The sequence below is a fragment of the Rhincodon typus genome, chromosome 13, assembly GCF_021869965.1.
Source record: "Rhincodon typus isolate 14 chromosome 13, sRhiTyp1.1, whole genome shotgun sequence".
Lineage (NCBI taxonomy): Eukaryota > Metazoa > Chordata > Chondrichthyes > Orectolobiformes > Rhincodontidae > Rhincodon > Rhincodon typus.
In genome coordinates, this window is record NC_063344.1 from 16,023,432 (window position 1) to 16,038,069 (window position 14,638).

The 14,638-nt window shown below is 40.0% G+C and overlaps 2 protein-coding genes across 2 annotated transcripts in view; one reads left to right on the plus strand and one right to left on the minus strand.

The window, feature by feature from the left end:
• LOC109927648 (extracellular calcium-sensing receptor-like) overlaps window positions 1-14,638 on the plus strand; it is a 216,078-nt gene that overhangs the window by 92,071 nt on the left and 109,369 nt on the right. The gene's annotated exons all lie outside the window — the stretch shown is intronic.
• The window catches only part of samd7 (sterile alpha motif domain containing 7), a 29,372-nt gene continuing 18,074 nt past the window's right edge, over window positions 3,341-14,638 (minus strand). The window contains exons 5-9 of the mRNA XM_020534382.2: window positions 13,351-13,429; window positions 10,315-11,012; window positions 7,960-8,072; window positions 5,017-5,127; window positions 3,341-3,847 (exon numbers count right to left, since the gene is read on the minus strand). Of these exons, the coding sequence (XP_020389971.1) occupies window positions 3,590-3,847; window positions 5,017-5,127; window positions 7,960-8,072; window positions 10,315-11,012; window positions 13,351-13,429 (1,259 nt within the window). The 3' untranslated portion in view covers window positions 3,341-3,589. The remainder of the gene's footprint in view (window positions 3,848-5,016; window positions 5,128-7,959; window positions 8,073-10,314; window positions 11,013-13,350; window positions 13,430-14,638) is intronic.

Sequence of the window (14,638 nt, forward strand, 5' to 3'; positions counted from 1 at the left end):
CTATCTTCTCCTCTATCCATCTTCTATCCGCCTCCCCCTCTCTCCCTATTTATTTCAGAACCCCCTTCCCCTCCCCCATTTCTGAAGAAGGGTCTAGGCCCGAAACGTCAGCCTTCCTGCTCCTCTGATGCTGCTTGGCCTGCTGTGTTCATCCAGCTCTACACCTTGTTTTCTCTGGTTTTTATAGAACCAGTTTTATAGGATATGTAATTTGGGTTTTCCCTGAATCCATACATTTGCTTATTTTAGCCGTTGCTTAGGAACGCAACCTGTTACTCTTGATCCTCTTTTCCTATCTCTTTTTAACCTATGTTTTTCATTACTTTATTACCCCTCTCCAATTGTGTTGCTTCTTTTCACCTCCACTTTCAGGTACTCTGCCCTTCCAAATGTTTTGAGGTGTGATCAGGTGCTTTACATATGTAAATGTATAGTTATTTTTTTCCTTTACTGGATAGAACATAGAACAGTACAGCACAGTACAGGCCCTTTGCCCATGATGTTGTGCCAGCCTATTATCCTATTAATTAGTTTGAAATGTAAGGAAAAAAGGAATGGCCAAAGTCTAGTTAGATCCTACTCTTCTACGAATGATAGCCCACTCCTTCATGGATTTGATTTAAACTCATTCAACATTCTGACAAAAGTTTGCTAAAATACTAATGATCTTTAGACACCAGAACATTCATCCACTTTTGTTGGGGGTTAGTTCCAAGAGTACCGAACAAAAAAAAGTCAAGAAGAAAATTGCTTTTCTACAGTTTCTTTCTCCGGATGTCTCAATGTGTATTTTAGCCAATGACATACTTAAGAAGAGTAATCACTGTCATAATGTTGGGAAACACAGAAACCAATGTTTGCACAAGGTTGAGCAATCTGAAATCGAGTTGATGAGTAGGTAAACTGTTTTGGTGCTGTTGTTTGAGGAGGGAATGTTAGCCAGTGATTTTAGAGAGCTGGCTGATCATCTGTGAATAGCACCTTCATCCTTCATACCAACTCCCAGACAAGACAGAACTGTAGTTAAATTTGATATCATCCTGATTTAATGTACCACCTGGTAACTTATCCAAGTGAACATTATTTGTACTGCAGTCAGGGAAGTGATGTCAGAGAATTCTGTGCAGAATAGTGAGATAGTCTTATTTCCACTTGACATCGTACCTTTCTGCTTTGGAAGGTAAAGTTGAGATAGGGTTTGATATATTTATACAATTTTCCACTAATCTCCATTCGTGTGTTGCTGAGGCTAGTCGTTTCCATCTCCCACCCTGCCCTATGGCTCAATTGCCTGAAATCAGATTTGACTAGGATTTACCTGCTTTTCTCAGTTCTGAGAAACAACAGAGCTTTTCATTGAGCCTCACTTATAAGATAAGGACTGCATCACATTTCAAGACACTATGGAGATATTTCGAGGAGAAGTTGGAGGCAACTGCAATAAGGCTATGTATTGGGGAATACCATTATACTACCTGCAAAGAAAAATTCAATAGTAAGCTTTATGTTTATTCTTTTTTACATGTATGTTGTTTGGAAGTGGGAAATATTGCCCAGTATTCATTACTCTGTAAGATGGTGTAAGAACTCACTGTTTATACAATTACCTAGAATGTAATAGTTTAATTTCTGCAGAAGATCTGCATAACTAATAATGTATTTCATCTAAAGTAATCAGAGCCTTTTGTTTTCCACCCACTCCTCCAATATTTCACTTTTTATTTCAAATCTGCCTTGACTGACTATTTCACAATGTGGCTTTGTAAAAAGTCAAGAGGTGCAAATCTCATATGCCTAATTGTTTGAGTAGACACTAAAAATATGAATTCAGCTAATTTTTATCCTGAAACATTAAACTCCAAAATACCATGGAACTGAACAACTTTTAACCATTTAATTAAATAAAAACTTTCATACATAACACCTCCGAATTCTTGCCCTATGTATGTGTATACACTCAGTTAGGCTATCTTACAGTGGTGGTAGGCCACTTTAGAACTACAGAGTGAGAGTGAATATAATCTAGTCCAGGTATGGGTTACAGGTTCCCTTTGTTACAACTCACTAGGGTAGTGCACTGGAAATGGAACCTCACTGTTCCCAGATGCATCACAGAAGTTAAAAATTTTACAAATTATGCAAGGTTCCTCAATTTATCTGACCTACAGACCCAAATTGATAGAAAGCACAGACCAGGTTTCTGCACTGAACAAGAATTACTATTTATTACATGTAATTAGACTCTAGCGACACAAACAGTTATATACTGTCAATATATAACACTACTAATTAAAAATCTAATTCTCTTATAAACTTCCTCATTAGCTTAAGACTGGTTAACTATGTTAACATTAAGTAAGAGACACTTATCTCCTAAGAAAAAGTAACTAGGTCAATGCTATGTGACTGTCGACAGTAGAACAGACTAACAACTAACAACAAACTGACAAGTTTAGAACAGTTCATCCCAGAGGCAGTTATTTATACATCACTGGGTGAAATTATTCCAAAGTTTCTGAGATAACTCTTTCAGGCCAACTAGATTACGCTGGACTGCCCACCTCCAAGTCGCATTTTGAACATTCATTCCCTCCATTGCTGACACCCTGTATGTGTCATCAAGTACAGCAGTAACCCGCTATACCTTCTTTGAAAGCAGCTTTCAAACCCATGGCATCTACAGCTAGATGGACAAGGGCAGCAGGCTCATGAGAGCAGGACCACCTACAAGTTACTGTCCAACTAACATGCCACTCTGACTATTGCGAGCTCCATTGTCATCATTATGTCAACATTCTGAAACTTCCTCCCTACCAGCATTGTGGGAATTCACCTCTTGCACGGAAGTGTTACAAGAACGCAGTTCACCACCACTTTCTCAAGGGAAACTAGGATACATTCCCTGTCAGTTGTGCTCATGTCTTATGAATTAATACATTACTTTTGCAAAAAATTTAGATTCTTTAAATTTTGTAATGCTTTTGAACCAATGAAATTTTTACTCTTCAATGTTCCTTATTATTTATTGGTACATGCTAGACAATATCAATTTTTAGAATAAGAACTGGAAAAAATAGATTTGATTATTTAGGATTAATGTAAAATAAAAGCAATAGATATAATTATTTTGGAAGAGCCCAATATTTGAAAAGAAAGCTATAAAATGACACAAAGTGAAAGATGAGAATGAAAAGAGAAAATAGTTAAAAGTACAATACAAAGAAACTTACAAAATGGAAATAAAAAAAGCATGAAAGAATAAATATAGATTAAATGAGAGAGAGAATTATAGTTAAGAATGAACTTTGTTATTTTCTACATATGTTCTACAAATTCCACAGCTGCAATAATAACTTCCTGTTACATATTTATCTGTTTAATTTGGATCAATTTCTGTATCCATGCAAAATCTTTTAAAATAAAAGGCCTTAAACTTTTGGGGTCCAACATCCATTTCTCACAGAATCGCAGTTACAGGCAGCTTATTTAAAATTTAAGATTAATAGCTTTCTGACTCAAGTATTTCGTAGAAGGAGCTCTCTCAAAACTCAGGAGAAATACACATTGAATCCAGCTCGAACAACTCAACCTAAACAGTTTCAGAAGTCTGTAAATGACATTGCTCATCATGTGTTTTATCTCTTTTTTCCACCGTACTCTGTTCTGAAGGCTTGAAGTTCTCCTGGTCTTGTCCACCTGGACTTCTTAGCGGGTCATCACCTCCAGCAGATGTTATGGGTGAAATTACATCTGAAGTCTGATTGACTGTTTCACTAAAAGTACTTTGCAGGGGTGCAGAGGGGGCTGAGTTCATCATGTACAATGCATTCCCTACACGTCGAGACACCTGGAATGAGAATGAATCAGAAAAGTGTTAGTCTACTTGTCATTACTTAGAACTTTACAATTAAATGATTTGCTTCCAATTAAAATACTTTTTTAATACAGTCAGAGCCAATATTTGACTTGCTTCTATAAAACAAAGAACTGTTTTGAAGAAGGGTCACTGGACCTGAAATGTTAACTCTGCTTTCTCTCCACAGATGCTGCCAGACCTGCTGAGTTTCTTCAGCAGTTTCTGCTTTTGTTTTGTCAGACTTCAGCATGTAAACAGGCCAGTGAAAAATGTAAATGTCTTTTATAATTGACAGAATCTTCACCACTGTTTTCACAGTCTAGGAATGTTCTAAAATTCTCTATAGTCAATGAAATACTTTTCTGCTGTTAGAAGCTGTAAGAATTGTAACTGTCTAGCATAATGCCTTCAAATAAACTCTTAAGTCCAAGGAAATGAGGATGATAATGTTATGATCCCAACTGATGGTAATACTGACAAAGTCAGATTCCAGAGTGAAATCTGTTTGATAAACACTAAGTTCTAATTTTGCAACTTTGTTATTGCGGTGGTCAGTCACTGAAAATATTTTCAATGTACTTAAAATAAATAACAAATTTAATACACAAAAGGGAAAAAAAGCAAAGCCATAAACATAAGACAATTTGGAAAGATTTTATTATAAACAGCAAAAAAAATCCTTTGTCCCAGCAATATTCTTTACACTCAATCCCAGTGAAGCATCAATTCTATCTTCACTCTTTAATTTTGTATTCTACTGATGAGGTTGCAACCATTTCCATTCAGCAAACTTATGCATATTCACCAGATGTTAGAATGAATGGAAGCACAATAGTAACAGATTATTTACAATTTCCCACAATAAAGTAGTATATTTGCTAGTTAATTAATAATTTTATAATCAATAATGAGTGTCTATTGTCTTCCTGAGCCATGAACAAACAAACACACTGTAAGAGAAGGCCATTCAACCTTTCAAACCCCCTCTGCCATTCAATAAGATTATGGCTGATGTGATTTTAATCTTAACTCTATATTCCTACATACCCTGATAACCTTTCATCCCCTTGATAATCGAGAATCAATCTACCTCTGCCTTAAGATTGTCAATGGAGATGGTGAACATTGGTGCTGATATCATGTTACAGCCTGGAATGTACCTGGGACTGGATTTTCAAAGCTGGACCCAGCTTCAGACCCATTGTGTTTAAAAGGTGTCCTTCTGTGAGAAGAGGAAGGGTCTCTCCATCGATGGCATGATCTTTGAAGGTCTAGGGGTTAGGAAAATGAAACATATGAACATCAACCAAGCCTCTAAACCAATGCTCCATCCACATTCACTTTAGTCAGAAGCAAGAAAATGTATTGATTAGCAAACTAATTGGCCAATTAATGAGCATTTAAGTAAAAAAAGCAGAAAGTATGAGAGAAATTCAACAGGACCAGCAACATTTGTGCAGAGAAAAATAGATTTGGCTCAGAAGAATGAACTCAAAGCGTCAACTCAGTTTGTCTCTCCATAGATACTGCCAGACCTGCTAAGTTACTCCAACACTTTGCCTTCATTTTATTTCAGATCTCTAGCATGCACAGTACTTTACATTTAAATAACCACGTAAAGAGCTATTTCCTGCCCAGCCTCAAAGATATGCACACACACACTCTCTGCCTGTCCCTCCCTTGCTCTGTCTCTGTCGGCCCCCACAGTGTAGCATCTTGGGGACTGCTTGTAGTAACTTTCCTAGCCAGGCCTGTTTCAGGGGCTGCTGGGACTAGAGGGTCACATGGTCTGGTAGCAGTCTCAGCTGATCCTTCTTTCCAATTAAGGAGGCTAACATCCCACCTCCAGCCAACTGATGCCCCTTGTAAGCTTAAATAGCTGAGGGGCCATCAATATCAATATGTCAGTGCATTCTCCATTGACTCTTTGGGTGATGTGGCACCACTGTAAAAATCCAGGTAGTGGTTACTAAATGAACAGTGGTTCAATAATTTATTTGGTTGGTTTGTGTTGCTCGTCCTTGCCCAATGGTGGCTTTGAAAAATAAAATGAATGGTTGCTTCTTCAGACTCTTTCTGGTTCCATGTGCCACTTTATAATTGATGTTGCTTCCATGCATTCATCTGCATCTACTGAGAACAGTGCATGTGGGAGGAAATAGTGACATTTTGTGCTTTGCAAACACTGTTGTCATGTAAGAGGTTCTGGCTTGGGCAGATCTATTTTTAAAGACATTAAACTGAGGGCAGAAGCGAAGTAGCATAGATGTTGGATATCTGCAATAAAGCCATAAAAAGACAGGGATAGCCAGCAGGTCAGGTACAATCTGTGGAGAGGTTAATAGAGTTATCAGCTATTTTTTGCACTGTAGGATGGTGTGGTTGCAAGGCAGATGGGTCCATAAAATAGTGAGGGAAGGTGGGAGCTGGAAAATCCGTGGTCTTCCTGTTGTCTTGGCATTTTAGTTTGATTTATTTATTTATTGTCACATGTATCTTGTTACAAAATACAGTGAAAAGTGGAGCATAGTGTTGCCACTCTGGCGTCATCTTAAAACATAGAAAAATAAACCAAAACAAAGAATATAAAGACACAAAAATGAAGAAACAAAGAAAGTGTCTGACTTTACTGTCCATGTTAAGTGCTCCATCATGGGCCAGGCACGAGTCCCTTTGCTGCACCGCTGGAGTGAAAGTTGCCACTCTTCGGCGCCATCTTGCTTCCACTGACACCCCTACTACTGAATGCTCGCTGGACCTTGCCAGTGCAGATGCCACTGATGCTATCAGGTATCATACTGGCCCAAACTTGACTCCACTGCTGCCATGAGTCCACTTCAGGCCGACCTTGCCAATGCAGCCTCCGTCATGAATCTGCACTAGATGCAGACACCACTGGGAATGCAAACTTGCCTCTGCAATAGTCATGAGTCAGTGCTAGGACCACCTTGATGATGCAGAAGCCACTGGGAACCCAAACTCTCACCACCGCCACCATAAGTCCGCACTACTGGGCTGACTTGCTGATGCTGTCACCATGACTAAGCTCTTCACCAAGAAGTAAGTAAAATCAAATAGAACAGGGAAAAAAAAACGACAATAGAGAAACAAAAAGAAAAGCAGATGGAGCTCATGACCACCACCTCCCCCCCATCTCAAAAGCCCTACTCCACTGTCATTTTACCAATGTTGGGGAGGTTGGATTATGATCCTCATGCCCAGAGGCCAATTCAGCCATTAAAGCAGGCATTGATGTGTTTCTGTTCCCACTGGCATTGCCAGTGTGCTGGGTTTTCTGCAATGGCCAGAGATGACCTTGGGGTGGTGGCAGGGACAATCATGTTCAAGTACTTTATGGCCATCTGGGTGGGGGAGTCCATGGCTAGGGTACTGCCTCCCCACTCCATCCACCGCTTCTCACCCTCTTGCTGGACACTACTGGACATTCATTTCACTCTCACCCATCACCTTGGTCCTTCCGGATTACACTTACCTATTTGTCCTTTCATAAGACCTTTCATTCCAGATGCCATCCCATCAATTGCCACTGCTTACAGTGGCACTGCTGAGAGTATAGAGCTCTCCACCCTCTGTCAGTTTTTGGGCCAAGCAGACTTCTTTTAAAAGGGCACAAGGTTTGATAACAAGTGATTAATTGATGGAGCTCTGCAAAATACAGCTGGATGTCTCACAACCGACCAAAGCAGCACTGCTGTGGCGTTTGGGCCCACAGTAAAATTCAGTCCAATGTGTCAGGTCAATGACCTTTCCTGCTCTAGTGAAAGGTCAGTGACCTAGAATGTTAACTTAGTTTTTCTCTCCATGGGATCTGCTGAAACCTAGAGCATGTTTAGATATTTGGATAGAATTAAAGTTTCTTGTGTTCATGTTTAACCCACAATATGGCAGTTCCCTCAAATCTTGGACATCTTTTATCCCTCATGTCACAGGAAGATTAGTAACTGTTTCTCTCATTGGCTGTTTGTGGGACCTTGCTGTGTATAAATTGGTTGCTACATTTGCCTCCACTGAAGCATTCAATAAATGAAATAATGTAGAGTGGTGAGATCAGCCATCATAAAATTGAAAAGGAAAACATTTACTTGAGCATAATCTGAGCAACCGGGCAAGAGGCTGACAAACTTGTAAACATCGTCCACCGTCCACTTCTGAATGATTTCGTCCTCTTCCGGTAAGAAGACAGCATTGGGTCCTGCTGAAGAAAAGATGAAAGGTTGTCATTTTGTTTCAGTAGGATTTGGAAGTAGAGAAGACATGAAATGAGTCAGTAATTAATTCAAATCCTCAGCCAGCCTCATTTAAAACCACTCTCACTATACATCATGAATGAATTTATGTGAGGTGATATTATAGGAGGAAATTGATGTAGTATTCCAAAATCTAGTTGTTGTTTAACAATGAAATTAAGCTGTTACTTTTAAAAGAATTAATATGTTTGTTAAGCAGTTGAAATAAGAATTTATATGTTCAATTAATATTGAAAGAAAAATATTGAATTAGAACAAATTATACACTTAAAAGTGTGAATTGATACATTTTGAGAGAGAGAACAAGGAAAGTCAAAATAAAACAGAAACAGTGTTCTGAGCAAAGGTCACTGGACCCAAAATGTTAACTCTGATTTCTGTCCATAGATGCTGCTGGACTTGCTGAGCCTTTCCAGCCATTTCTGATTTCCAGCATCCGCAGTTCTTTCAGTTTTTATTGAGTCAATATAGACTAAAGGGTACAATTTCTAAAGATCGAGGGACCTGGGTTTATATGTACATAAATTGTTGAAGGTGGCAAATTGAAGAAGAGGTTTTAAAAATGAAGGCATAAAGTAATGAAGCAAGGAATTTTTATGAAATTCTGGGTTGGTCTTCACTGGAGTAATGTGTTTGATTCTGAGCACATCACTTTAGGAAGAGTGCAAAGTTAAATGAACATAAGTACATAAAAACAAAGAATAGGAGCAGGAGTAGACCATGTGACTCATCAAACCTATTCCATCATTTAATATGATCATAGTCGATCTGTGGTTTTAACTCCACTTTCTCACTTGCTCCCCATATCCTTGATTCCCTGAAGGACCACAAATCTGTCTATCTCAGTCTTAAATACGTTCAAAACAGACATCCACAACACTCACAGGGTAGGGGATTCATAAACCGTGGATTGAAACAATTTTTCATTACTTCAGTCCTAAATGATTGTTCATTTATCCTCACATTTCCCTCATTACATGCCATCTACCACCAGGTTTCCCACTCCTCTAACCTGTCCATATTGCTTTGACTCATTTAACTTGTCCACATTGTTTTAGTTAGAGATAACGAAGCATTAGAGAGAACACCAAAAAGGTTTAGAAGAATAGTTGCAGGAATAAGGAACTTCAGGTACATTGATAGATTAGAGGTCTGTTCTCCACGGAGAAAGGGAAGGTTGATATTAGACTTGATAGAGCTGTTCAAAATCATGAGGGATATGGACAGAGTAGACAGAGAGAAACTGTTCCCATTGGGAAAGGGCTGAGAACTAGAGGATACTGATTTAAGGTGAATGGTAAAATTACCAAAAGCAAAATGAAGAAAACGTTTTTAAGCAGACAGTGGTTAGGACCTGGAATGAGCTGCCTGAGAGCACAGTGTAGGCAGATTCAACCATAGCTTTCAAAAGACAATTGGATAATTAACTGAAGAGTAAAAGTTTGCACAGCTCGAGAGGAAAAGACAGTGGCTAAGGACTGGTCAATTTGCTCTTGCGAAGGGCCAGCATAGATATGATAGACAAAAAGTTTCACTCTCTGCTGAACCAGTCTATGGTTCTAATTTATATTTGCCTTAGTCTTTTCCCTGGGGTGGGGGAGTCCAAAACTAGAGAGCATAGGGTTAAGGTGAGAGGGGAAAGATTTAAAAGGGACCTAAAGAGCAACTCTTTCACGCAGAGGGTGGTGCGTGTATGGAATGAGCTGCCAGAGGAAGTGGTGGAGGCTGGTACAATTACAACATTGAAAAGGCATCTGGATGGGTATATGAATAGGAAGAGTTTAGAGGGATATGGGCCAAATGCTGGAAAATAGAACTAGATTAATTTAGGATATCTGGTCGGTATGGACAAGTCGAACCAAAGGGTCTGTTTCTGTGCTGTATATCTCTATGCCTCTATTACACTGTTCCTGAAATGCCCTAAGAATTAATTAATTTCAATTAAAAACAAAGTTCTGGAGAAGCTGAACAAGTCTGGAAGCATCTATAGAGACAGAAACAGAAAATGTTTTGAATACGATATGACTCTTCTTCGGAACTCCACTTTTATTTTAAGTGTCATGTGAGCACGTGCCGCACACAGTCAGATACATTCATCATCATCAACCAAAGTAAGGAGTGAGTCATAAGCCAAGATTAAGGCAGTTGTTACAATTGAGACCTTCGATGCATTGGAAAATAATATCCTACCTGATGTCATTAGTGTACTTCCTGGTATCTGAAATCGGCAAGGTATTGCTGGCAGAGGCAATGATGAAGGGAACATATACTTTGGAAATGTGGCACAGCTCTTGAACATATTCTTCTCAGTTCCAGTGTAAGAAGTATTACCATTGTCTGCCTCTGAGAATTTCTCATTGCTACTGCCATGTTTTCTTAATCTTTGCTCACTGTCTTTATAATCGCTACTTAATCCAAAAGGGCATAGTAAATTTGTGTCCGTTTTGTTTTGATTTGGTTTAGCTGAAAGACCTGACTTTGGCTCATTTTCACATTCGATCTCCTTTCCCTCCACTGCTGTTACTGAGATGTAGTCCAGTTTCTTGTCTTCTACATGGCCTTTGGAACTGTTATAATTATCATCTGCATTCTTCAGAGTGGCAGCTCTTTTTATGCCTCTCCGATTCCTATCTCTGTACAATGTATTAACTGGAGGATGTGGATTAGATGTCACCAACAGGCTATTATCAACACTAATGTTGGCCAATGCATTTTGGTGGAGGATTGCCTCATTGGTTTGCTGGCCTTTGGGTAGCCTGTATCTATTGTGGAATGCAATTTCATCTGTTGAAATACCAGGACAAACGAAAGGCACTTCCACTCCCAATGGTCCTTTTCGATGGGTGTTCTCCAGTTCCTTCTGATTGAGTAGTGCATCCACTTCCAGCCTAGAATTGAATTCAATCACTTTAGATATAAGATTCCTGTCTCATTGTAGATATTGTTGAAAAAAATGAACTATGAAAAGCATTACATTTTATTCTCCCAATGTAGAATGAACACTAGGGATAACTTGATATAAACACACTTCTAACCCCAAGACTTAAGTTTTCTCTTGTTGTCTATGCATAAATCTGGTATTCTTAATTGGTTGCCTATTACAGGAATAGGTAGAAGTGAGATTAAGTGGTTTCAATAATGGATGTCCTGTCCACAAAGAATGTTTGTTTATAGACCTGGAGCACCTGGAAAATGTCTTCAATTCTCAAATATTTCACCAACAGGAAACTTATTAACTATATAAGATTGGTCACAGTATTACCTAGTTGTTCAAAGCACAATATCTTAATTTGAATTGTAACAGAATGCTGGTGTGTTAAAATGGAAAAAAAAACAAAATGCTATAGCAGGAGAGAAAGAGCAACCTGAAATTGGTCTTCAGCAGCATAAATGGAAAAGAAAATCAATGTAATGTAAAATGAGCTGCCAATTTCACTCCCATTATGCATTCTCATGAAAAAACAATTTCATCCCAGTGTTCCACGAAGCACCATGAAAATTAAAGAACAAAATTTCATTTTCATCATATTATTGTACAGAATAGACCCCAATCCTGTGGTCAGCACTGCTGACATGAATAGCATGGGAGCCAAGAGGTGATAGTACAGTGCAAAATGTTGGGGGGCGGGGGGAGCGGTGGTGGGGCTTGTGGATAGAACAGTGCAAGAGACAAGATGGGTGGTCAGAACAATTCAGAAAATGGTACAAGGGTGGACAAAACATGCAAGATCTGAGAGGGGTGGACAGGATAACTTAAGAGGTGAGAGGGCAGGACAGTACACAGTGATAGGCAAGAAGTGTGGACAGGACGTTGTAAGAGTGTTGGACGAAACAGCAGAAGAGTTGAAAGGGGCAGTCATAGGAAAGATGTCATAATCCTTAATAAGGAGACCACAGCAGGGCAGTTATAAAATTGTAATGCGATCAGGATGTGTCAACATGATTTTGTGAAAGGGAAATTGTGTTTGGCTGATTTATTAATATTTTTTGTGGAAGTAACAGATAAGGGAAGTTAGATGTCAAGAACACATTTGAAAAAGTGACACCTCAAAGACTATTGCACTAAATAACAACTTGTAGTGTCAGGGTAATAGATTAGCATGAATAGAGGATTGTTTAGCTAACTGGAGCAGGGGGCAAGCATATAAGACCATAAGATGAGGGAGCAGAAATAGGCCATTTGATCCATCGTGTCTGCTCCACCGATTCCCTGAGATCATGGCTAATCTGACCACCCTCAACTCCACTTTCCTGCCTTTTTCTCATAACCCTTGATTCTGTTATTGATTAAAAATCTGTCTATCTCAGCCTTGAGTATAATAAATGACGCATTCTTGACAGTTCACCGTGGGGAATTAAATAGGCGATTCTGTACTCCGAGTCCTTCCACGAAGGGAAATAACCTCTCCACATCTACCCTATCAAACCCCTTCGAATCTTAACTGTTTCAGTAAGGTCATCTCTCTTTCTTCTAAACTTTAATGAATACAGGTCCAACCTAATTGATCCCTCCTCACAAGAAAATCCCTCATAAGAAAATCCCACCATACCTGAGATCAGGTTTTCTGGACTGCCTCCAATGCCATATATCTTTCCTTGGATAGGAGCCCAAAACAGTTCACAGTTTTCTAGGTGTGACTAACTAGTGTTTTATATGATTTAGCAAGACTTCCTTTCAAAGTCTCTTCCCAGAGAGTTTTGGAGGCTGAGTCCTTGGATACTTTTAAGGCAGAGTTAGATAGACTCGAGATTAACAAGGGCATCAGAATGACAGGAAATTGGAGTTTAAGCCACAATCAGATCGGATATGATCTTATCAAACAGTGGAACAGGCTCAAGAGCCCAAGTGGACAGCTTCTGCTTCTAATTTGTACATTTGAATGTTTTTATGTTATCTCTTTGAAAGCTATCAATGTGGATATGTTTTAAAAGGGATGTCCAGTGCTTAATGGTTTCAGACACTAAAACCATGGATGCCATGTCTTAAAATTAGTGAGAGGCCAGAGTTGGAGGACCGCAGAGGAGTGGAAGAGGTAGAAAATGGTGAGGCATTGGAGGGATTTGAAAACACTATCAGACAAAAAACCTGAAGCTTATTATTGCAGCTGCTCTTCTTCTATAGAATCTATGCATTAAGCTGTATATTTGACTAGTTGCAGAGAAAAGTCAGCATTCAAACAATTAAACAGTCAATGCATCACTTCTATATTGCAAGCCTCTGCTCACCTAACCAGATTCTGCTTGTGAATCAGTTCTTGGCGTCTGAGCATTGAATCCATTGTTTCTGGTGGCAGAATATTGAAACCTTCAAAGCAAGTTTGTACAATATTACTGAGTTCTGACAGATTGGTTCAGATAGAAACCTTTTTTTGCTACAAGTATCTGACAACTCTAACACTTCTATTTTAAAGCTGAAATTGTCAACATTTTATTAAACCAAAGTCTTAAGGGACGTGAGGAATGAATAGAAGACTTTAGGTAACAGATCAGCCAAGATCTCATTGAGGAGCAGAACAATCTTGTAGGGCTAAAGGACAAGGTCCTGTTCCAGTGTTCCACAGCTAATACCAGATTCAACATACTGTACAATGATAGACTGAGCTGAGTGTGGTCAACATAGGATTGACAAAATCTTTTTTCCTTGTTTTTCAAGAACCGCAACTTCCCCTCCACAGTGGTCGAAAATGCCCTCGACCGCGTCTCTCGCATTTCCCGCAACTCATCCCTCACTCCCCCTCCCCGCAATAACAACCAAAACAGAATCTCCCTCATCCTCACATACCACCCCACCAACCTCCGGATCCAATGCATCATCCTCCGACACTTCCACCATCTGCAATCTGACCCCACCACCAAAGACATTTTTCTCTCCCCACCCTAATCTGCCTTCTGGAGGGACCACTGTCTCTGTGACTCCCTTGTCCGCTCCACACTCCCCACCAGTCCCACCACCTCCGGCACTTTCCCCTGCAACCGCAGGAAGTGCTACACCTGCCCCTACACCTCCCCCTCAAGGTCCCCATCCCAGGCCCCAAGAAAACCTTCCACATCAAACAGATGTTCACCTGCACATCTGCTAATGTGGTATACTGTATCCGCTACATCAGGGAAACCAAGCGGAGGCTTGGAGACCGCTTTGTGGAACACCTACACTCAGTTCGCAACAAACGACTGCACCTCCCAGTCGCAAACCACTTCAACTCCCCCTCCCACTCCTTCGACGACATGTCCATCCTGGGCCTCCTCCAGCGCCAAAACAATGCCACCCGAAGGTTGCAGGAACAGCACCTCATATTTCGCTTGGGAACCCTGTAGCCCAATTGTATCAATGTGGACTTCACAAGCTTCAAAATCTCCCCTCCCCCGACCGCATCCCAAAACCAGCCCAGCTCGTCCCCGCCTCCCTAACCTGTCCGTCCTTTCTCCCACCTATCCACTCCTCCCACCTCAAGCCCCACCCCCAACTCCTACCTACCAACCTCATCCCCGCCCCCTTGACCTGTCCATCTTCCCT